The 26,004-nt window shown below is 34.1% G+C and overlaps 2 protein-coding genes across 2 annotated transcripts in view; one reads left to right on the top strand and one right to left on the bottom strand.

Moving 5' to 3' along the window:
• The first annotated feature begins 2,115 nt into the window (after positions 1-2,115).
• Positions 2,116-21,502, top strand: LOC141301567 (cholesterol side-chain cleavage enzyme, mitochondrial-like). Its single transcript, XM_073831764.1, has 9 exons — positions 2,116-2,357; positions 4,087-4,242; positions 4,317-4,516; positions 7,149-7,352; positions 7,447-7,607; positions 11,064-11,230; positions 20,932-21,010; positions 21,098-21,289; positions 21,380-21,502. Exons 1-9 carry the CDS (start codon positions 2,116-2,118, stop codon positions 21,500-21,502), a joined length of 1,524 nt encoding a protein of 507 aa, XP_073687865.1.
• A 1,366-nt stretch (positions 21,503-22,868) lies between these two features.
• The window catches only part of ccdc33 (coiled-coil domain containing 33), a 28,558-nt gene continuing 25,422 nt past the window's right edge, over positions 22,869-26,004 (bottom strand). The window contains exon 11 of the mRNA XM_073831365.1: positions 22,869-23,079. Within this exon, the coding sequence (XP_073687466.1) occupies positions 23,017-23,079 (63 nt within the window). The 3' untranslated portion in view covers positions 22,869-23,016. The remainder of the gene's footprint in view (positions 23,080-26,004) is intronic.

Genomic DNA, 26,004 nt, shown 5'->3' with positions numbered 1-26,004 from the left:
GGTATATGGTATGATACGAATATCGCGTGCATGTGTAAAAAACGTACAATGTACAAAAGTTTATGCCCTTGAAACGCAATATCGCATTGCATTGGCCAATTTCTTTCAAATTTCTCTCAGACCTTTGGGGTCGTGAGTCAAGCAGGCCCACTGAGTTTCGTTCCGAACGGCCTCCATTAACCTTGTCTAACAGGTGCTCAAATTTCATGGCTAATGGCAACCATGTTTTTGAAGATATGCAAATGTCCTTGTAGACACCTGTGGCACTTTGGATCACGACCGTGCACAGCTATTTTCAAGTGGATAGGACAAATAGTTCCGTAGTTATAGACATTTTTTAAGGTTTTTCCCTCTTATAGCGCCACCAAGTGGCCAAGCTCTGCGATTTTTGTCCTGTGACCCTTAGATTCATCTCTTACATAAGTGTTATACATTTGGTGAAGATATCTCATTTCATTCAGGAGTTACAGACATTATACTAAAAGTGGCCCCACCCCTTTCAAACGTTTTGGCGTCCCTTTGTAACGGCGAGTCCAAATTCAACTTTTTTATATATAAGTAAGGGATAATGTACAGGCAGCCGGTAGTTATCGCAGAAATAAGCCCCGACAGTGTGATCAGTCTTGTATCACACTGAAGGGGCTTATTTCGCGATAACTACAGGCTGCCTGTACATTATCCCGCTTATTACACGGCTACTTGCCACATAAGGAAAAAAACTGGACATGAATATGAATTTGAAACCTTTTATTGGCATATTTGTTTTAAATTAACATTTTTATCCTTCCGCGAAACGATATAGTACCACGTGACTAACATTCAAACTATGTACGTTAGTAAGACAATTTAAATAGATTAATGTCGAAATTTTCCATTGTTAATTGTGGTTGTCCAGTGTTTGTCACAAGATGGCGCCAAACGGTAATCTTTGTTGGCACGGAGGGATTTTAAATATACAAGTAGTACCGGCTATGCGTTATTACTTTGGAGCGGTGATTGTTTGAAAAGAACGAACCTGCAAATGTCTCAACTGACCAATCAGAATCAAGCATTCCAAAGAGCCGTGTAATAATTATTGATATTTGCTCTCTAGAGAATCTTCCTGCACTGGTTTGGTTCAGATTGGGCAAAAAACCTAGGACTAGTTCGCAAAAGTAGGTTTTTCCAAAAATGTGAAACACCAGAATATTTCGTGTTTTGTCTGGCGTGAGCTAAAGTCACCATCCCCTCTGTGGGACGCTCAAGTTTACTTCACCATTTTACAAATAAATCCTAATCTAATCACGACAAACTATATATTGTTGGAAAGGTTGGAAAAGATATTTTACATTTTGTGTTACAAATTGTGTAGAGAAAATAGTACATTTATTTATGACAAGAGTGCACCTCAAAAATCTACTTCATAACAGGAGTTCTGACCTTTGTCACAAACAGACTTCGTTGCCTTTTTCCTTTGAAATTCAACCTTTGAAACCATTTTAAAATCAAACATTGCATCAACATGGACAATGTACATCAAAATGATTACAAAATGTTTTGTAATTCGAAATTCTTCTTGTAGTTTGAATTCATTTTCACGTCCCTGTTTAAAAATGGAAGTGACGGTTAAGGGTTTAAATCATTGCTTTAGATTGTTAAAGGCTAGTGTCTTTCTTTCATATGTCTTTAAATGCCTTTAAGCGCTTGAACCCCAGTAATCACTTGCTGCTATGTTACACTTTGTTATTCTTCTCATTATTTCCCTACGAGGCTAATAAACTGGAAGTCTCGCACATTCACAGAAAACGTGTCACTTCCGCGTTGAAAACCAAGGTGGATTGGTTTTCACAAAAAAAATGTTTTAACATTGATCATCAAAAATGTTTCTTGAGAAGCAAATCAGCATAGCAGAATGGTTTCTGAAGGATTATATGACATTGAAGACCGGAGTAATGATGCCGAAAATTCAGCATTGCATGACAGAAACTATATAGTAAGGAGGTGGTCTCTTTGCAAATGTCCTCGACACACTTGTTCATCATCCTTGTGGTGTGGAGTGGGAAGTCATATAAAAGCACAAGGCCGCTGGTGGTGAGTGTGCTGGAGAGGAGCGGCAGAGCGGGACAGTGAGAGGTGATGTCCCGCTGCAGTCTGAGGGCCCGTCTGGCTCAGTGTCTGTCGGGACAGGTCAGAGCCACTCACACGGGACGGGTACCTGCCGTCAGAAATGACAACTCTGCTCTACGGCCCTTCAGTGAGATTCCTGGACAATGGAAGAACAGTGTGGCCAATCTGTACACATTCTGGAGAATGGATGGCCTCAGGAATATCCACCGGATTATGGTGCACAATTTCAATATATATGGTCCTATTTACAGGTAAAAAACAAACAAACATATTTATTAAGACTTGTTATATGATAGTATGCGCCGTATACACAACAAGATTATTACACTGCACTTTTCATAATATTTTTAGTTCTAAAATATTAGACAGACATATAAATGCCTCATTCATTCATTCAACACTCATATTCAATAATTCAAGTTAGTTGCCATAAAAAAGTAAATACTCATGCATATTTCTATTGTAAAAAATTTTTAATTTAATGTATGTTTTTATCTAGAATATTTTATAACATTTTGTCAAAAGTAATTCAATAAAAGTAATTTAACAAAACATGTATAATAATGTTATTGATTAAAAAAATTGATAAAAAAAAGTTAAACAGTAAGATTTATTTTTAATTTATTCATTTATATTGTGTGTGATTTCGAGGCCTAAAAAAGTTATAGAAATGAATACAATTAATAGAAGTAAAAAAGTAAATACTAACATTTCTATTGTGAAAAAAAGTATTTGAGTTATGTTTTTATATTTTTCCACATTAAACAAAACTGGAGACACACACTAATTTATTATTAGTAGTACATTATAATAAAAAAAAAATATTTTTTATTATGTCCAAATACTTATAGAATTTGAAAAATAATTATTGCAATTAAAATAATATAAATAGTAACATTTAATAATAATAATAATTGTTATTGTTATTAATATATATATATATATATATATATATATATATATATATATATATATATATACTAATTCATAATCAAATACTACTAATAATACTTATTAGTAGTAGTATTTTATAATAGAAAATATATTTTTAATTATGTACAAATATTTATGTAATTCTGAAAATAGTTAATTGAAAATAATTAAAATACTAATAATGAAATTTAATGATAACAATAAATACAAATATTCTAATTAATATACACACACACACACACACACACACACACACACACACACACACACACTAATATATAATAAAATACTACTAATAATACTAATTAGTAGTATTTTATAATAAAAAAGATATTTTTAATTATGTACAAATACTTATAGAATTTTACAATAAATAATTAACAGTAATAAATAGAATATAAATAGAATAATTAAAATTTTGCAAGTATTTCCTTTCCCGTTCCTTTTCTTTTTTTTTCTTGAATATTTTTACACCAACACAGAAACATCGAAAAAGACATTTAATTTAGAAATTAAATTAAATAGTTATATATTTTATTCTATATTATTATATCAATATTTATATGAAAAATTAAATTTCAGGTGTTTTTATCTAAAATATTTTATAACATTTTGTCTCTAATAAACACTGGAAAAGTATGTATAATAAATGTAAATGTATAATAATATATTATTACAATTAATACAATTAATAGAAGTAAAAAAGTAAATACCAACATTTCTATTGTGAAAAAAAACTATTTGAGTTATGTTTTTATCTCAAATAGTTTATTACTTTTTTTCCCATCAAACAAAATAATAATAATAATAATAGTAAGTTTATTATTTTAGTTGTTTATTATTTTAATGAGTATATCTACTAGTTATATACTAATATATATTAAATAGTTATATACTTTATATATAACAGTTATTCAATATTACTAAATAAATATTTAATTGTTTTTAATTTTGAATTTACATTTTACCAATAGAGGTAGAAGCCACTGACTCATATACAACAATCACATTATGGTTGTAAAATATCTGTACAATCAATCTGAACAGGGAAAAAGTGGGGTACTATGAGAGTGTGAACATCATTAAGCCTGAAGATGCTGCTGTCCTGTTCAAAGCTGAGGGTCACTATCCCAAGAGACTCCGGGTGGAGGCCTGGACCTCCTACAGGGACTACAGGAACCGCAAATATGGCGTCCTGCTCAAGTAAGCGCCGTCTATCCACATCTGATTTAAGCAGACTTACTGGAAGAGTAACACATATTGATTTGTTCCTGCAGAGACGGAGAGGACTGGAAATCCAACAGGATTGTTCTGAACAAGGAGGTGATTTCTCCAAAGGTGCAGGGGAACTTTGTGCCTCTGCTGGATGAAGTCGGTCACGACTTTGTGGCTCGTGTCTATAAGAAGATCGAGAGGAGTGGACAGAACGAATGGACCACAGATCTGTCCCATGAGCTCTTCAAGTATGCACTCGAATGTAAGCTTTCATACAACTTAGCATATTATTTCACAATTATCACAATTATTTTTGTATAGTACAGGAACTAATTTATATTGTGCACTTTTATTTTACTATTAATTTATATACTTTTATGCATATTTGTATATATGTAATATAATTAGTATATTTTAATAATAATTATTTAATATTTATTATTATTTAATACTATTACATATAGAATAATGTATGCATAAATTCTTATTTTTATGCATAATAGTTTTAATTATTACCTTATTACATTTTAAGAATAATAAAATCAGTAACATTTTAAAATACATTACATACTATTTACATCATACATTATATAATAACATTTAATAATGTATTCTTGTGCATACATTATTTAAACATTTTCTAATATTTTAATAATACTTTTTCAATCATATTATAATATTTCAATTACATTTAATTTATCTATACATTTTGTATAATATAATAAGGACTAATATTTAAATTATTACATTATTACATTTAAAAAATATTATTGAATTATACAAAATACATTATAATATTTACATGATAGAATTTAATAATGTACACATTTTTATCCATACATTTTGTAAAAAATATATGACTAATATTTTAATAATTATTAATAATAATAATTAATTTTAGAAAAAATAACTCAGTATTACAGATTTTTTTTATATTTACATTATATTATAGAATTTTACATATAGAACTAACAGTAAAATATATGAATTACTATCTAATATTTTAATAATTATTACACTATTATGTTTTAATAATAATTATTCAATAATATTAAAAATATATATTATTATATTTTCATTAAATAATAGAATTGAATACATTTAAATGATATCATAGAAGTTCATAATTTTTGTTTTTAGCCATACATTTTCTAAAAAGTTTTAATTATAATTATTTAATATTACAAAATGCATTACAATTTTTACATTAAATAATAGAATTAAACAATTTATGATTTTATTCATACATTTTGTAAAATATGTTAATTACTGCCTAATATTTTTTTATTTTAATAATAATTATTCAATTATACAAAATACATTATAATATTTACATGATAGAATTTAATAATATACACATTTTACGCCATACATTTTGTAAAATATGACTGTAAAATTTTAATAATTATTAATAATGATGAATTTTAATAATAATTACTCAATATTACACATTTTTAATATTTACATTATATTATAGAATTTAATAATTTATGTGTTTTTATTAATACATATAATTAAAATAGTAAAAGTAAAATATATTAATTACTATCTAATATTTTAATAATTATTACACTATTATGTTTTAATAATAATTATACAATAATAAAAAAATATATATTATTATATTTACATTTAATAATAGAATTGAATACATTTAAATTATATCATAGAATTTAATAATTGATGTTTTTACCCATACATTTTCTAAAAAGTTTTAATGATAATTATTTAATATTACAAAATGCATTATAATATTTACATTTAATAATAGAATTAAATAATTTATGATTAAAAATAAAATATGTTAATTACTATCTAATATTTTAATAATTATTTCATCATTACATTTTAAAAATACTTTATAATATCTAAATTTAAATTTAATTTATCTATACATTTTGTATAATATAATAAGGACTAATATTTTAATTATTACATTATTAAATTGTAATAATTATTAAATACAAAATGCATTATAATATTTACATAATAGAATTTAATAATTTACATATTTTTATACATTTTGTAAAATATTTAAAGGACTATAATATCTTAATAATCATCATTAATAATAATTAATTTGAATAATAATTACTCAGTATTAAAATTTTTTATATTTACATTATATTATAGAATTTAATAATTCTTATTTTTTTTTTACTCATACATATAATAATTAAAATAGTAACAGTAAAATATATTAATTACTATATAATATTGTAATAAGTATTACACTATTACATTTTAATAATAAATAATCAATAATATTACAAAAATATTATATTATTTACAATAAATAAAAGAATTAAGTACATTTAAATTATATCATAGAATTTAATAATTTATGTTTTACCCATACATTTTCTCAAATATATTAATGACTATCTAATATTTTAATAATTATTACATTATTACATTTGAATAATTTAATCTTACAAAATGCATTATAATATTTACATTATATAATGGATTTTAATAATTTACAACTATATTAATAAATATCTAATATTTTAATAATTAAATTATTACATTTTAATAATAATTATTCAATATTACAAAATGCATTACAATATTTACCTAAAATAATAGAATTTAATAATTGACATGTCTTTATTCATTCATTTTATAAAATATATTACTATGTAATATTTTAATAAATATTATTACATTTTAATAATAAATAATAATAACAAATGGCATGATTGGGGATAATGTTTTTTTTATGTTGTTTTATACTGTTTACTTATATAACAGATAATTTAATTTAATTTAATTTAATTTAATTTAATTTAATACATTTTTACAGGGACAGTCCACCAAAAAAATAAACATTAATGTGTGGAAGTGAAACAGATTTAATTGTATGTGGTGTGTTTGGTGTGTGTTTCTGTCAGCGGTGAGTCACGTGTTGTACGGCGAGCGTTTGGGCCTTATGTTGGACTATATTGATCCAGATGCCCAGCACTTTATCGACTGCATCACCCTCATGTTTAAGACCACCTCGCCCATGCTGTACCTCCCGCCGGCCCTGCTCCGCCACACCGGCTCCAAAATCTGGAAAGACCACGTGGAGGCCTGGGACGGCATCTTTAACCAGGGTAACACCACACTGAACAGAATCAAACTGGTTTTTTAAACACTTCCTCCTAAACCTTCCACTGACTTTTCATCCCTCAATGTGGTTTTCCAAAGCTGACAGATGTATACAGAGAATCTACAGACAGCTGAGGAAAAATCCAGAAGACGGTGGGAAGTATCCTGGTGTGTTGGCCAGCCTCCTAATGCTGGACAAACTGTCCATCGAGGACATAAAGGCCAGTGTCACGGAGCTGATGGCCGGCGGCGTGGACACGGTACGACAAATAGTCCATCAACAAAGAAAAATGTCTTAAAGGGATAGTTCACCCAAAAATGAAAATGTGATGTTTATCTGCTTACCCCCAGGGCATCCAAGATGTAGGTGACACAAACGAAGATTTTTAATGAATACCGGTGCAGTCTGTTAGTCATATAATGGAAGTGGATGGGCACCAAACCTTTAAAAGTAAACAAAAACATGCACAGACAAATCCAAATTACACCCTGCGGCTCGTGACGATACATTGATGTCCCGAGATTTTTTTTGAGAAACTGAACAGTATTTATATCATTTTTTACCTTTGATACACAGCCACGTCCATCTGTCATGAGCACGAGTTTAGTATCCAGCTTGTTACACAAGTATGCGCTCTGGCGTAGAATACGCAAATCACAGAAAAGTCCCGGATGAGTCTGCGCAAGCAAACCTAATCTTTTAGCTTTAAACCGGTTTGAACAATCAGGATAAGCGCAAGTAATTACCATTTTGAATAGCCGCTATACACACAATCTCTGTGCTCTGTGTAAACAATGAGTATTGTATTCATGCAACAGATCGCTTCCGGCGTTTGCGTAAACTATGCCAGAGCGCGTACACATGTAACAAGCCGGATGATAAACTTGTGCTCAGGACAGATGGATGTGGCTGTGTATCAAAGGTAAAAAATGATATAAATACTGTTCAGTTTCTCACAAAAACGGATCGTTTCGTGTCTTAGGACATCAATGTATCGTCACGAGCCGCAGGGTGTAATTTGGATTTGTCTGTGCATGTTTTTGTTTACTTTTAAAGGTCTGGTGCCCATCCACTGCCATTGTTTGGCTGGCAGACTGCACCGATTTTCGTTAAAAATCTTAGTTTGTGTTCTTCTGAGGAAACAAAGTCACCTACATCTTGGATGCCCTGGGGGTGAGCAGATAAACATCAAATTTTCATTTTTGGGTGAACTATCCCTTTAAGTTAGCCTGGAAAAATCCAGACCCTAATCTATTAAGATTATGGGTCTGGGATCGAGCAATGAAAACTGCCTAACTCGAGGGGCGGCACCAAGCATGCATTTGAAACTCTTACTGCACACAATTGAAAAACGCCACGACCAATCACAACAATACACGCTTAGCTACCAGCCGAGCTAAATGATGTTTCATTAATAAAGTTCGGGAGAAGCACGTCAGATGCTTAGCGTAAACATCACAAGTCAATCAGCGCCATAGGTTTAAATACAGCTGACTCACCTCAATTCACTCGATGGTTTATCAGTAAACCTCCACCACCCCATCTCATCACTCCGAGTTCTCGCTACTCCTATTGGGGGGGTAACGTACTCTGGGTTCGGGCCACTCCCGAGTTCGGAGCCCTTCACCGGACAGCACGCCAAACATGCACTACTATTCTCCGGCTAATTATATGTAAGCGTGAACTCGTGAACTGATAGATTAAACTCTTGCCGTATCCAGTCGGCAAAACAGCAAAAACTTCCTTCTTGCAAAGGAACGATTCGAGTTTTCGGTTTTCTGTTCCTCTTTTATATGGAAAGCCAAGTCTAACTCGTTCATTGTAGGGGCCAAAGCCGTTTCAAACAACTTGTTGTTCATCTGTAGCGACAGCGATCTTTCAAAGTTTACTATATATGATTCGGACAGTGCTGTCATCAACAGCTTAGCTCGCCTCTGGCCCGCCTCCATCAGATACACCGATTTGATTGGTTCCCACAATTGCTTACGTATTGCAGTAACCTGCATCATTGCTCGATGCCAAAGTGTCTTGCAGAGACAATTCAAATTGTGCTCTCGCGAGACCTCTGGATTTCCAGGGTACCTTTAAGTATCATGGGTATATTTGTAGCAATAGCCAAAAATACATTGTATGGATCAAATTTTTTCTTTTATACCAAAAATCATTAGGATATTAAGTAAAGATCATGTTCCGTGAAGATATTTTGTAAATTTCCTACCATAATTATATCAAAACTTAATTTTTGATTAGTAATATACATTGCTCAGAACTTAATTTGGACAACTTTAGAGGTGGTTTTCACAGTATTTTTTTTGTATCGTTGACAAATAATTTTTGTCAAGGACATTTTTTCACTGACGAAAATGAGACGATAACGAAACGAAAACTCATTTTGAATGACAAAAACTATGCCGAAAATCTATTGACAAATAAAATCGAAATGAAAATGTTAGGGAGGGACGATTTGGAAAGAGATTCATTCCGAACGAAACGGCTGCGTGGTTAAAGGATTAGTTCACTTTCAGAACAAAAATTTACAGATAATGCACTCACCCCCTTGTCATCCAAGATGTTCATGTCTTTCTTTCTTCAGTCGTAAAGAAATTATGTTTTTTGAGGAAAACACTTCAGGATTTCTCTCCATATAATGGACTTCTATGGTGCCCCGAGTTTGAACTTCCAAAATGCAGCTTCAAAGGGCTCTAAACGATCTCAGCTGAGGAAAGAAGGGTCTTATCTAGCAAAACGATCAGTTATTTTCTAAAAAAAAAAAATACAATTTATATACTTTTTAACCTCAAATGCTCATCTTGTCTAGCTCTGTGTGTACTCTGTGTAATAATAATAATAATTCGTTACATTTATATAGCGCTTTTCTAGACACTCAAAGTGCTTTACAGTGTCAGGGGTATCTCCTCATCCACCACCAGTGTGCAGCATCCGCCAGAACGCCCACCACACACCAGCTTACTGGTGGAGAGGAGACAGAGTGATGAAGCCAATCGGCATATGGGGATGATTCAGAGGCCATGATGGTCAGAGGCCAATGGGCAAATTTGGCCAGGATGCCGAGGTCACACCTCTACTCTTTTCGAAAGACATCCTGGGATTTTTAATGACCACAGAGAGTCGGGACCTCGGTTTAACGTCTCATCCGAAGGACGTTGCTTTTTGGCAGTATAGTGTCCCCTTCACTATACTGGGGTGCTAGGACCCACACAGACCACAGGGTGAGCACCCCCTGCTGGCCTTACTAGCACCTCTTCCAGCATCAACCTAGTTTTCCCAGGAGGTCTCCCATCCAGGTACTGACCAGGCTCAACCCTGCTTAGCTTCAGTGGGCGGCGACCAGTCTGGGGCTACAGGGTGATATGGCTGCCAGGCCTAATGTTGTCCTAACAAACCATACGTCAATGGAAAGCTTATTTCTTTAGCTTTCAGATGATGGTTTTGTGGTCCAGGGTCACAAATGTCATTATTCACTCACCCGCATGTCATTGCAAACCCGTTGAGCAAAAAGACGATGGGAACCAAACAGTTGACATTAGCCATTGATGAAAAAATACTATGGAAGTCAATGGCTATCAACTGTTAAACATTCTTCAAAATATCTTCTTTTGTGTTTAAAATTAGAAAAAAATGTGGCTGAGTAAATGATGATAGGATTTTAGTTTTTGTGTGAACTATCGCTAATCTATATATTTTTGTGTGTCAGACATCGATCACGCTGTTGTGGACGCTCTATGAATTGGCACGACATCCAGACCTGCAGGAGGAGATCCGGGCGGAAATCTTAGCCGCTCGTATCGCCTCTAAAGGAGACGTGGTGCAGATGCTCAAGATGGTTCCTCTGCTTAAAGGAGCCTTGAAGGAAACTCTGAGGTAAACAAACACTTCACCACAAGAGATCACAGGCTTTCTGTTCAACTGTGAGAACTGATTTTTATTGAAACAGATATAATCATGTTCTTCAAATTACCCTCATGTTGTTCCAAACTCGTAAGAACTTTGTTCATTTTTGGAACACAAATTAAAATATTTTTGATGAAATCCGAGAGCTTTCTGACACTCCATAGACAGCTACGCAAGGTAGTAAGGACATTGTTGAAATAGTCCATGTGACATCAGTGGTTCACCGGAATGTTATGAAGCTATGAGAACAATTCAACAATTTCTTCTTTCTCTTGTGAACACACGTCTAAGACTGATACGGAAGAGAAGAAATAGTTGAATAATGATTCTTGTAGCTTCATAAAATTACGGTTGAACTACTGATGTCACATGGACTATTTTAATGATGTCCTTACTACCTTTCTGGGGCTTGAATGTGTCAGTTGTGTTGCTGTTTATGCAGGGTCAGAAAGCTCTTAGATTTTATCAAACATATCTTAATTTGTGTTCTGAAGATGAACAAAGGTCTAGTTTGGAACAACATGAGGGTGAGTAATTAATGACAGAATTTTCATTTTTGGGTGAACTATCCCTTTAAATACCAGTCAAAAGTTTTTTAGATTTTTAATGCTTTTTAAAGAAATATCTTCTACTCACCAAGGTTGCATTTATTTGATCCAAAATACTGCAAAATCAGTAATATTTGAAATATTATTTTTTTTTTATTAAAATAATGTACTCAACTGTTTTAAATATTGATAAGAATAATAAATGTTTCTTAAACAGCAAATTAGCATATCAATGATTTCTGAAAGATCATGTGACACTGAATACTGGACCAATGATGCTTACTAAATAGTAATATTTCACATTACCATTTTTGCTGTATTTTGGATAAAAAAATGCAGGCTTGGCGAGCAGAAAATACTTTACCAGTCAAAAGTTTTTAAACAATAAGATTTTTTTTTTTTTTTTTTCAATATTGATTTTTATTGGTTTTATTACAACAACAACATACCAAAGAGAAACAAAACAAAACAAAAACAAACAAAACATACACACCCACACAAAAAAGGGCCAGAGTACATTGCAGATGACATAAGTGCCTAACATAATTACGAAGGAGAAAGATCAAACACACAAAAAAGGGGAGATAAAAATCAGCGTAGAAATCACAGTGTTATAAATGTGTCAAAGTCCATTACATACTACTGTTATTAAGTTGTTGGAGGAAGGGACCCCAGATCTTAGAAAACTTATTAAGAGACTTTGCTTCATTAAACCTCATTTTCTTAAGATGAATGACAGCAGCCATTTCAGCAAGCCATCTCTGAAAACATAAGGGAAGAGTGGATTTCCACTCCCTCAATATAATTCTCTTAGCCACCACCATACCCAGCATTAATGCCAATTGCACATAATAAGGAAAAGATGAAACTGTGCCAGAGTAGCCAAAGATGGCCAATTCTGCTTCAGGCAAAACAGCCAGTTTATATGCCGCAGAGTACCACGAAAATATATCCTGCCAATACCTATGGAGTTTTGGACAGAGCCAAAAAGAATGAGATAAAGTTCCCTCTGCGCCCTGACATCGATCACAAACTGGAGACACTTCTGGGTAGATCTTGTGGAGTTTGACTTTAGAATAGTGCAGTCTATGTACAATTTTGAACTGAATTAACTGAAGTCTTGCATTAACAGAACAGCTGTGTATTCGCTGTAAGATTTCAGACCAGAGGTTGTCAGATATGTTGATTTCAGCATCCTTTTCCCAAGCTACCTTAAGATAATCAGAAGAAATGTTTAATTGTGAAGAGAAGAGAGAAACAAATTGCGAAACCATATGCCTAGATTCAGGTGCTTGTCGCACTAGGTTAAAGAAGCGGTGTTCTTCCTGATGGGTCCTATAATCACAAAATGCTTGCTGAGCATAATGCCGAATCTGCAAGTATCGATAGAAATGAGAATGAGAAAGACTATATCTACCAAGAAGGTGACCAAAAGAGGCAAAGCGACCATCTGTGTATAGATCATTAAATGTGGAGAGACCCTTGTTATTCCACAATTGAAAAATTCTATCGCTCAGACCAGGTGTAAAATTATGATTCTTACAAATGGGAGAATGTACGGAAGGCCGTGTGATACCAAGAAATTTCTTAATTTGTTTCAATATTCTCAAAGAGCTATGTACTACAAAATTATTAGTAATAATCTTTAAAGGAGTATTTAAATTAGAAAGTAATAAAGCAGGAAGAGAGCTCTTGATTACAGAATGAGATTCCATGTGAATCCAGGTAGGAAAATCATCAGTCTCATTACAACATAGCGAATCTTTACTCCAATACATCAAGGCTCTTACATTTGCAGCCCAATAATAATGTTGAAAGACTGGCATCGCCAGTCCCCCAATCTCTTTAGATTTTTCCAAGTGTGCCTTCGAGATACGATGAGTCTTAAAACTCCAAATGAACGGGAAAATAATAGAGTCTAGATTTTTAAAAAACGATTTAGTAAGATAAATGGGTAGGTTCTGAAACAAATATAAAAACCTTGGAAGGACCATCATCTTTATAGCATTAACACGGCCTATCAATGATAAAGGTAAAAGCCTCCATTTTTCAATGTTGGATTTAAGGCTCTTTATTGCAGCAATAAAATTAAGTTTAAATATATCTTTGGGATCTAGGGGAATAACCAATCCTAAATACGTGAAATGATCACGAACAATTTTAAAAGGGAGGGACTCAAAAAAATTGGTTGAAAAATTATTTCCAAGGGGAACAAATAAACTTTTATTCCAGTTGATAGAATACCCAGAAAAAGAACCAAAATGCTTTATCAAATCCATTATTGGAGGTAAAGAGTCAACAGCATCCTTTAAGAATATAAGTAAATCGTCTGCGTATAGAGAGAGCCTAGTCTCTATTGGCCCAATTTTAATGCCACTAATAGAAGAATGATGTCGAATACTTATAGCCAAAGGCTCCAAAGCCAAATTAAACAGTAAGGGACTGAGGCAACATCCCTGCCTAGTCCCACGGTAAAGTGGAACATAGTCAGATTTGTCTAAATTAGTGACTACCGCAGATTTTGGGTTTGCGTAAAGCATCTCAATGTATGTACGAAAATTATTACCAAACCCAAACTTATCTAATACTGAGTATAGATATTGCCACTCGATCTGATCGAAGGCCTTCTCGGCATCTAAAGAGATAACAGCTGCCTTAGTCCACTGAGAATCTACATTATACATAACATTTAACAAGCGACGAACATTTGAAAAAGAAAATCTACCTAAAATAAAACCAGTCTGATCATGGTGGATTAATGAAGCCATGTGTTTACTCAAACGAAAGGCCAACACCTTTGCAACAATCTTCTGGTCACAATTTAGCAAGCTTAATGGTCTATAGCTAGAAGGATCAGTGTCATCCCTATCTTTTTTTAATAACAAGCAAATATTTGCTTCATAAAGAGAACGAGGAAGTTGTTTATTTTCAAAAGAATGATTTATCATTCTCAGCAATAGTGGAGCAATAATATCTGAATGAGCTTTATAGAGTTCAATACAAAACCCATCGGGCCCTGAAGCCTTACCATTCGGAAAAGACTTAATAGCCTTCAAGATTTCATCTAACGTGAACTCTTTATCTAGATCACTTTTAGCCTTCTCACTAAGCTTCGGAGTGTCTATTGTATCAAGAAAATCAGAAATATCTGAAATGGGCACATTACACTTAGAAGTAAAAAGATGTTTATAAAATTCCAAAAAACGAGAATTAATTTCTTTTGGATTGGTTAATATTACACCAGAGTCTGATTTAATTTGAAAAATAGCTCTATTGGCCTGTATTCCTCTTAACTGCCGAGAGAGTAATCTTTCAGGTTTGTCACCCAGCTCAAATTGCTTACGTTTTATCTTAAGCATCATATTACTGACTTGTTCACTCAAGATATTATTATACTCGTACTTCAGTTTTAGCATTGCATTAAGATCTGACTGAGATTTAGTTAGTCTATAGGCATGTTCCATAGTTGGAAGCAAGGTTTCAATTTCAGCAAGCCGTTTACGTTTTGCCTTTTTCCTGCTCGATTCATAAGCAATTATATTACCTCGCAACACTACCTTAAAGGTCTCCCAAAGAGTGGAATCAGACACATCACCTTTATCATTAAAATCAAGAAACTGCTTGATGTGAGAAGAGATGTATGCGTGAAAATTCTCCTGCAATAGTAAACAAGGATTTAAACGCCAATTGTACTTTGACTGAGACATAGAAAGGTTAAACACCATCGAAAGCGGACTATGGTCAGAAATTATAATATTGTTATATTTGGTCTGTATTACGTTCGAAATAAGTTTAGAATCAATAAGAAAATAATCTATTCTAGAATATGATTTGTGCACAGGAGAAAAGAAGGAGTAGTCTCTGTCGGATGGGTGTTGTAGTCTCCAAATATCGACTATATTAAAAGACTTACATAAATTATTTAAAGTACCAACTGAACGTAAAATGTGAGGAACCTGCGTGGAGGAGCGATCCAAATAAGCATCAAGATAGCAGTTAAAATCACCACCAATTATTACATTTGTAGTACTGGGGTCAGGAAGCAAATCAAAAATCTTTTTAAAGAAATTAGGATCGTCAAAATTTGGACCGTAAATATTTACACATGAAATTGGGAATGAATTTATATGACCAGATACTAAAATATACCTTCCCGAAGGATCAGAGTTGACAGCAGACAAACGAAATGGGACAGATTTTCTAAATAGGATAGCAACACCCCTGGCCTTTGAGGAAAATGAAGACTGATAAACTTGCGAGATCCAGTTAGATCTAAGGCGTCTCTGATCTGTTGGTCTGATGTGAGTCTCTTGCAAAAAAATAATGTCAGCAGAGAGGGACTTAAGATGTGCAAATACTTTGCCTCTTTTAATCTGGTGTCCCATACCCCTAACATTCCAAGATACAAATGTGACGTTGGTCCCCCCAGAAGAACTATTTGCATCAACCTTCGTCATCGAACTTGAATATCACCGATAAAGGAACAAAGAAGGCAGTAAACACTGTACTATAAATAGCCCAAAACACCCCATTACAACTTACCCCCCTCCCAAAACCGTTTCCCCAACTGAAACAGTAAAACACACCCATTACCAGGAAGGTAGCGGAGCAAAGGGAGAGAAAACAACAAAACAAGGGACTTACTCAGTAAGCTGTAGAGAAAAAAAATATCACTCGTTCTCCCCTGCCGCTGACAAAATACCAAATATAGACAAAAGTGCCGTCAAAACAGAAAGACTCAGGAAGAATTTAAAATTAAAACTTAACAATCCGCCCTAATCAAGCCATTGCATCAGCACCATAAATCAAAATCAGTAAAGAGAAGTCATTTGTTAGATAGAGAGTCCGCATATTTCCGTGCTTCTTCTGGTGAATCGAAAATCGATATGGAGTCTTTGTACTTAACTCGCAACTTTGCAGGAAAACGAAGAGAGCAGGAAACCCCAGCTTCCTTCAAAGCTTTCACCACCGATCCGAATGCACGACGTTTGGAGGCCACCTCCGCTGTATAGTCCGGGAAAATATGCACCTGTTTCCCCATGTAATGCAGCGGCGCGTTGTCACGGCTCAGCCGGAGGATCAGGTCCTTGTCACGGTCATGATGCAGCTTCGCAATAATCGGACGCGGCCTCTCGTCTTCTGTAGGCTTAGGTTGCAGCGATCTATGGGCGCGATCCACTTTGACAGGTTTCGAAAACTTGTCTTGGCCGAACAGCGTAGAGATAAGCAGTGGCGGTTCTACACGGAGGCCAAGGGAGGCCCGTGCCCCTGTAGACATGTCCTTGGCCACCCCTGTGGCCCCCCCGTGCTGACCAAATAAAAAAATTAATTAATTATGGTTTTACACACGAGCGCCAAAAGCGGAACTAATGCGACGCATCGTTCTACTTACATGGGTAAATTAGAGCGGCGCACACAAACACTGCAGCAACAATTAGAACTACTCTTGGATAGAGGAGCTACGATTTATTTCTCCTGTTGCAAGAGTCGAAGGTATAGCAAAACAATTTCATCGTGAGTGACTTGTTGTTCTTGCACATAACCGTGTTACTTTTGTTTTTCACACTGATAGTTAAATCAAGTTTGTAAATGGCTTTGTAAAATCTTTGTTAACGTTAGTTAATAAAAAAATACAGCTGTTCATTGTAGTTCATGATCAAGTGCCGGTTTAGTTCTGCAGAAATTCTACACCTCTGAGAACTCTCTCATTAAAACAAAGAAAGTGTAGACATGATGTAAATAAGAGATTAATTGTACTGTGTAAATGTGATTTTATTACCTTTTATTAACTTTGAGAAATTGCGATGAACTACAGTAATGTATGAGTGACAGCTTTCCAGTGATTGTAAGGGGAGCGCGCACTTTTAAGACTATAATTAATTCAGAATTTGAATTCATTTATTCACGGATTCACTCTCTGATAACGCAACATCGCCATTGCTATCGTGCAGCACATAGGCTACTACATCAGTTACACTAAGAGAAGGTAAAGCAGGTGCTTACTCATCAAAATATGTCTAAACAGCCGCACTGCACGTGTCGACACGCGCCCCTGAGTAAACATTATTTTTTTTTCTTTCACCATGCAGCAAACGTAAAAAAAATTAAACCGTTTAACTTATAGTAAAAATCGGTTAAAATTCTTACTGTCGGTTAACAGTGAACGGTCAATATGAGCATCCCTAAAATGTTTGTATGATTTTAAAGTAAAATAAAGTTTATAATCTTTAAATACCACTTGTTGTCATTTTTTTAATGTGCCCCTCTGGTTAAACACTGGCCCCTTCTTGGCCCCCCTAGTCAAATTTGTCTAGAACCGCCACTGGAGATAAGCTCAGTAACAAATTCCGTAGGATGACCTTGCTCCGCTCCTTCTTTTACTCCCACAAATTTCAAGTTTAGCCGACGTGAGCGGCCCTCCAGATCATTTACTTTAGCACGTAGAAATCTGTTATCCGAACGCAGTTCGTCACAGATTCTCTCCACTTCGTTCAGACGTGTATCGCAACCGGTCATGGCTAATTCCAAATCTTCAACTTTTTTCTTAACACCTGACTGTTCGGACTGTAGATTGGCCAGCACTGCATCCAACGCGTCAAGGCGAGTGTTGATAGACAACTTCGTGTCCTCAATGAGCCGTTTTAAATCTTTGCCTTGCGTCTCAATGGCTGCAAGTATAGTGTTGGCGGTGGCTGAGGAGAGGGAATCACTCATGGCGTCGCCATCCTTACTCTGCTGCGCGGCCTTCGAAAGCTTCTTGGAAGTCATTACTTCGTTAACTGTAGCAAGAAATTTAGCTTTGGACACACTGGTGCAATCAGCAACAATAGAGATAGAGGCTGTAACATAAAACTTTGGGCGAACTGATATAATGACGGATATATTAAACAAAAACAGGAGTCAGCTTGAGGAGACTTAAAATGAACGTCTACTCCATTCGCCGCGCGCTAGCGCCCCCAAACAATAAGATTTTTAGTGTAAATGCATTTAAAACATTAAAATTATATTCAAACAAATGCTGTTTTTTTTTTTTTGTTCTATTCATAAAAGAATCCTAAAAAAAAGTATTACATTTTCCTGCACTGAAAAAAATCAGTGTAGAAACAATTTCCACTCAGAAACTTCTAGTACATTTCACAAATAACTACAAAAAATGGCAAGTAACACGTTGAATTAAACATTAAACGCTGACGTAGAAAGAGGGAAACATTAAAATCTTGTAAAACGTACTTCAATCATCTTTGTTTACTTTCAAAAATAATTTTTTTTCAGTGTGTTTGATAATAATACATCAGCATATCAGCATATTCAGTGTTGGGTAAAGTTGCTTTAAAAAGTAATCCATTACAATATTGCGTTACTCCATAAAATTGTGTTACTAATTGTGTTACTTAGATACTTTTTATGGAAATGAACGCAGTATGTTTCTTTTGCGTTACTTTTTGTCACCTGGACTGGGCTTGCTTATGTTTTTTAATAACAAAAAACCCACAAGTTATATTTTTGGCAACTGTAAAGGCCCTTTCACACTAAAATTGAAATTAATTAATCTCATCTTGAGGGAAATGCCTCTTCCTCTATACCTCTCTTATGACTTCAAAGAGACAGGAGAGTCAATAAATAGGAAAACAAACTAACTTTCTTTTCTTATTCAAAAAAGTAACTCATGCATTTCATTGTACATTTAAAAGTAATCCATTACATTACAAGTCACTTAAAAAAAGTAAATGATTACGGAACCAGTACTTGTATTTATTTATTTATTTTTTGTTTAAATGATTTCTGAAGGATCATGTAACACTGAAGACTGGAGTAATGATGATGAAAGTTCAGCTTTGATCACAGGAATAAATTAAATTTTTAAATATATTCAAATAAATAATAGTTATTTTAAATTGTAGCCTAATAACATTTCCAAATATTTCAGTCTTTACTGTAATTTATCAAAACCTTTTCAAAATGTCTTTTGCATATAGATTTTATTGATTTACATTTGTCAAAGACCTTCTATCTTAAACTACGAAGATCCATTGAAAAAATATTGCTTTCAAAAAAGACTTATAAAGGGAAGCCCGGGTACTTAGACTTGTATGGCTTAATATAACATAAATTATGTCTATCACTGAAGTATGTAGTAAAACCTATAAAAGATTTACATTTTTTTTTTTTTTTAAATACACATTATTTTTTACATATTTTAGACTATGGGGGGCGCCGTTATTTTGATGGTGTCAAATGGTTGCACTCGGTGAGCTACTGGCCTGTTGCTATTTTTACCACAACACAACTCGGAAAATAAAATACTGATACGATGCCACATTGTGCGGCTTTTGGTTGTAATTTTCAGTCGAAGGGCAACAAGAGAAGCAATGTAAATCTTCACTGGTTTTCCTCGCAATAAGAAGTGGAGAAAAGAATGGAAAGATGCCTTTGAATTAATAAAACTTCATAAAGACCAGCGTCTTTGTTGTCTCTACTTTAGACCTGATGCTTTGAGGCTTGTAGTAGACCACAGCTACTGAAAGAGCTTACAAACGGCAGAGACAAGAAACGCTAGATGCCATCCTGGCAGGATGTAAACATGCAGATGCTTGCCCTGACGCCGCAGCCACTGAAGGAGTTTCTCAGCGCAGATTTCACTCGATTTAGACTCTTTGTGGAGGAAAATTGATGGTACTGCATTTGGTTTAAGCCTATGCTTATATCCATCGCCACCTGTAAGCTCTTTCAGTAGCTGTGGTCATCATATCATTGTTTTATTTTCTGAGTTGTGTTGCGGTAAAAATAGCAACGGGTAGCGCCAGGAGCTCACCGAGTGCAACCATTTGGCGTCATTGACATAATGGCGCCCCCATAGTACAAAATATGTATAAAACGATGTGGATTTTTTAATGAAATGAAAATATTTCATGGCTTTTCTACTGTGTATTACAGTAATAGACGTTATATTTACTGACAATTTTGAAACTAATCAGACTTTATCAAAAATTACCAAGTTTACTTAATTACTAATTTGTTAGTTTACAAGGACGAAAGTACCTAAAGTTAAAAAAAGAAAAGAAAAGAAAAAATGTGTCTAGCAGCTGTATTTTGGTGTCTGAAATCATTAAATCTTTTTTGAAGGTTACATCCTGTAGCAGTGAGTCTACAAAGATACATCACTGAAGACATTGTCCTTCAAAACTACCACATTCCAGCTGGGGTCAGTGTGAATTTAAGAAAATGATTGACAATATATATGACTGTCTATGTACCTGTTTTCATGGGTTCATCTGTCTGTCTGCATCAGACCTTAGTTCAGCTGGGTCTGTACGCAATGGGTCGTGATCACCGCATCTTCCCGCACCCGGAGCGGTACCGTCCCTCTCGCTGGGTTCGATCCCAGAGCCACTACTTCAGGAGCCTGAGCTTTGGCTTCGGTCCACGCCAGTGTCTGGGCCGCAGGATTGCCGAGACCGAGATGCAGCTCTTCCTTATTCATGTCTGTGAACTTCTATAGCGAGGAACATCATATCCTCTAAGTAATGTTGGGCGGATTTTCTTTATTATGTTGTTTTTGTCATCTTTGTAGATGCTGGAGAACTTCAGGTTTGAGAAGAAGAGACAGGTGGAAGTCAGGAGCACATTTGAACTCATCTTGCTGCCTGAGAAGCCCATCATGCTCACCATCAAACCGCTGAACGCCAGCAGATAGCAGAGCTGCACACAGGGAATGATGTCAAAGACAGAACTGGATGGAACTTTGAGCTTTAACATGAAATGTCTGTCAAAAGTTTGGACTCCATTTATGTTTCTCGTGATCTTAAAGTGATAGTTCACACAAAAATGAAAATTCTGTCATCATTTACTCACCGTCATATCGTTTCAAACCTACATGAGAAAAAAGAAACATTTTGGAATTATATGAAAGTGAGTAAATTATAAAAAAGTTAAAATATTTTGTGCCTCTAAAATCTAAGAGAATTTCATTTTAAGTTTCAAATTTTTTCTTGGCTCATTCTATTAATTTGTTTCATAGTTTTGATGACTTTTCTGTTATTCTAAAATATCCATAATAAAGAATGAGTATAGCAGGTGTGCCCAAATTTTTGACTGGATAATCCATAAAAGCAATAAAATTCAAATATTCTAAAGTGTATTTTAATATATATTGTATAAAATAAGTTAAAAATACTCTGCAATGCTCTGAATTAATAAAATATAATAAAATACAAATTATTATACAAATACCAGAATGTGTTGTTTTTTTTTTTTTTTTTTTGTTAAGTGATAGTTGTTCATGAGTCCCTTGTTTGTCCTGAACAGTTAAATTGCCTGCTGTTTTTCAGAAAAAAGATTTTTTGGCATTGTTTTGTCTTTTAACCCTGTCCAACAATGACTGTCTGATTTTGAGATCTATCTTTTCACACTGAAGACAACTGAGGGACTCATATACATCTATTACAGAAGGTTCAAACGCTCACTGATGCTTCAGAAAGAAAATACGATGCATTAAGAGCCGGGGGGTGAAAACTTTTTGAATTTGAAAATCAGGGTAAATTTAACTTATTTTGTTATCTGGAAAATATGTAAGTATCTTCTGTATTTTCTGAAGGGCAGTACTAAATAAAAAAAATATCACATTTAAGCAAAAAAAGAAAAATGTACACATCTTCATTCTGTTCAAAAGTTTTCATGCCCTGACTCTTAATGCATCGTTTTTCCTTCTGACTCATCAGTGAGTGTTTGATCCTTCTGTAATAGTTACATATGAGTCCCTCAGTTGTCCTCAGTGTGAAAAGATGGATCTCAAAATTAGACAGTCATTGTTGGTAAGGGTTCAAATTCACAAAAATGCTGAAAAACCAATGATTTTATGGGACCTGAGAATTTTTCTGAAGAACAGCGGGCAGTTTAACTGTTCAGGACAAACAAGGGAATCATGAAAAACTATCACAAAAAAAAAAAAAAAAAAAAAACAGCTGTGAATCATTTAGGTAACAACACAGTCTTACGAATCAAGTGTATGTAAACATTTGAACAAGGTCATTTTTACAAATTCAACTATTATTTCTCTTGTGGACTATATGTAAATGTCTTTTATGTGAAATATCTTATTCAGGACAGTACTAATAAGAATACATTTGTAAAATACCGCTTATTTGGGTAAAATACTTAACATTATGCAGATTCAAATAGATATAAAATACTAAAATTGATGAGATGTGGTCACTTCAGAGGTTTCAGTTGCCTGTGTCGAGTATGTCCCAATGCAGAATCAGTCACACTTTTCTGTCAGGAAATAAAAAAAGATGACTCCTTTAATAGATTATATCTTAGATTATATATTATATATTAGTATGGTATATTTCAACCATGACGCATCTCTGAATAGTTATAGCTGTTAATAGATTTTAATTGATTTAGTCTTGGTGGACTACACACGCAAACAGGGGCGGATTAAGGTTGTCAGGGGCCCCTAGGCTGATCTATGTGTGAGACCCCCCCCCCCCCTTTGGCCCACCGACTTTTCAACAGGCCCATCCCAAAAAATTTTTTTTAAATATATTCTAATTTTGTCAAGAATTATAAAAAAAAAAAAAATCGGCAGTAAGCTCATAATTTGTGTTAAAATAGTCTAAATATTAGTTTAAAAAAGTTAATTTTAAAAAGCTGGTTATGTCTAAACTGTCTTTGTTTCTGCGCAAGTTCAGCAGACATTGGTTCGTCTTTGTTCCGATCAGAGCATGTGAGCGGAGAGCGCATTCTGAATATTCCGCTTGCTCATTCCACTCAGGGTCGCTGGCTCAACCCAGAATGGCCTGCAAATATGTGGAATAAGGGCTGCCTCCGACTAAAGTCAACTAATTGTTCATTCAAGCCATTCGTGGACAAATCGCCCCTTTATATTAATTTCATTACTTAGGCTATATACCCGATAGATGAGCGTTTACGTAATATAGCCGCACTCAAACGCAGACCACAAGGAGACATTTAATTATTTATTAATAAACTGGTGTTTTCTGTGTCGCAGCAAAGATGAAGTTGACGATGTGGTCTCGCCATGAACGCCAGAGAGAAACGCACATTTCATATGATTACATATTCAGAGAGAAGGCTAGCCTATTTATTTTAGTTTTGAATATTTTCGTTTAAAAGTAGACATTTCAAACTTTCTATAATAGATAGCCTATATTTCTCAAATCTGTGAGGCACAAGCTGAGTTTCGGCGCCCTCCAGTTCACATGCAATGCAACTGATCGTGTCGGCGCCTTATTACATTGTCTGCTATATATTTGCTTGTTATTTATTAAACACAGGCAATTGGTTGATAAAACATCAAAATTAAGATACAATTCATACAAAACGAAAATCTTTTAAAAAAGAGACTACAAAACAAAACTTACTGAAGTGGTCAAAATGTTTTACCCATGTCTCCAGACATATTGCACATCTCATGATGTATCATATCTTTCTCATGCTGCATGCTCACTGCATGCTCACTTTCATAATCAACATTGATTAAATTAAAAAAACATAATGATGTCACATATTTTCCAACCCAGCCCTATTTTGTCAAAAGAAATGTTCTTGATTACAAGAAAAATACAGATTTTTTCTTGTTGTGGTTTATTTTGTCTTTCCTTTATACAGATTTAAATAGTTTCGTTTTCGAAGTAGGCTACTCTAAATTATGTCAGTGATTCTCCGATGTTAAATATGATCAAGAATTATTTTATTTCGATCTACAGTGTAATAAAAGTTGAGAAAAAGATTAGCCTATAGCCCTAAATATATATATATATATACACTACAAGCGAACTCCTTTTTTCTTAACTTTTAACTTTTTCTAAAAAATTATAAAGAATATTAAATCAACTTAATAGGTTAACGAATTTTCTTATACAAACATAACGAATGCACTTCAAAACGAAGTTTTCAAATAATATTATTTTACATATATTAATAGTTGTTTTAAACGAATTTATAGTGCTTTACATTTATTAAGTAATGTTTAATTTCGCTCGTTTAGCTCTCTGGAAATGTAAAGAAAAATACCCTTTGAATTCGTTTTCAATCCCTGGTTTTAAACAAGCATATATTTGAGATAATTTATATATTATTGCTTGAATAAACGTTTAAAAATAGTGCTAGAAATTGTATAATTAAGGAAATTAAACAGACCTAGGCATTTGAAAAGACGTGTCTAATAATTCCAAAAAGAAAGAGAAGCATTGGACATAATCAAAATATTTATTAGGAAAACCATTTTCTTAAGAATTAACGTGCTGCATGTGTTTATCCAGTCTAATCGTCTCTAACCCGTCTTTCCCAACAAAAATCCCACCCCCTCTCAGAAAATACATAAAACTAACATTACTGAGCTATATACGTTTAAAAGTAGCCTATAAAATGGTACAATGGCATTGCTCAGTTAAGCGTGTTGGGAATCGGGCATTTTGTTCCGCCTCAGCTTTATTCAACAGTTAATAACGCTTAACATTCAAAAGTTAAATAGGTCTGTGTATTTCAAAGAAAATTGTGTCTAGTACAATATGAATTACAAAGGGTTAATTGGCATCTTTATTTCAAACGACCCGACCGACCGCGACCCGAATAACATTAGAAATATTTTTGGATGACTCGTAACCGCGGGTAACCGCAGCCTCCCGCTCATTTTGGATCAACCCGCGCATCACTGGTGGGGAAGGGAGACTGGAGAGAGGGCCGCACAGGAGATCACCTTTTCTCCGCTAATTTGGTCTAGGCCTATATTACCTTTATATTGCTTTTGTATATCAACATGCTTTAGACATATTTTATTTGTTATTTATACTAGTAGCCTGTCGTGATGATTTTTCACGACCCAGATTTTTTGGTGCCCCCCGCAGCCCAGGAATGATGCTTATGATACCTAATGGAGATTCCAAAGCACTCTTCTTTGGTCAGAACCACGGAGAGCGATCGCGAAGTCCGTCCTATGCACCGAAACTTTTTTACAATGCAACAAAATATTTAAAGAGCAAGCTATTAAAATGTATATTATGTATAGTCACAGATAATTTAACAGTATATTAGTCAGTAATTTTTATTAGGTTAAACAGTGATTAGATAACGTTTTTAATTTAACGTTCACAATTGGTCTGGCCCATCCAAACTGGTGTCCCTGCCTGCGCCATGCCGTGCCTGGTTCGCACTTAAGTATATAAAAAAAAA

Source organism: Garra rufa, chromosome 25 (genome assembly GCF_049309525.1).
Source record: "Garra rufa chromosome 25, GarRuf1.0, whole genome shotgun sequence".
In the NCBI taxonomy this organism is placed as follows: Eukaryota; Metazoa; Chordata; class Actinopteri; order Cypriniformes; family Cyprinidae; genus Garra; species Garra rufa.
Note: the sequence above shows the minus strand (reverse complement) of the source record. Positions and strands in the feature narration are given on the sequence as shown.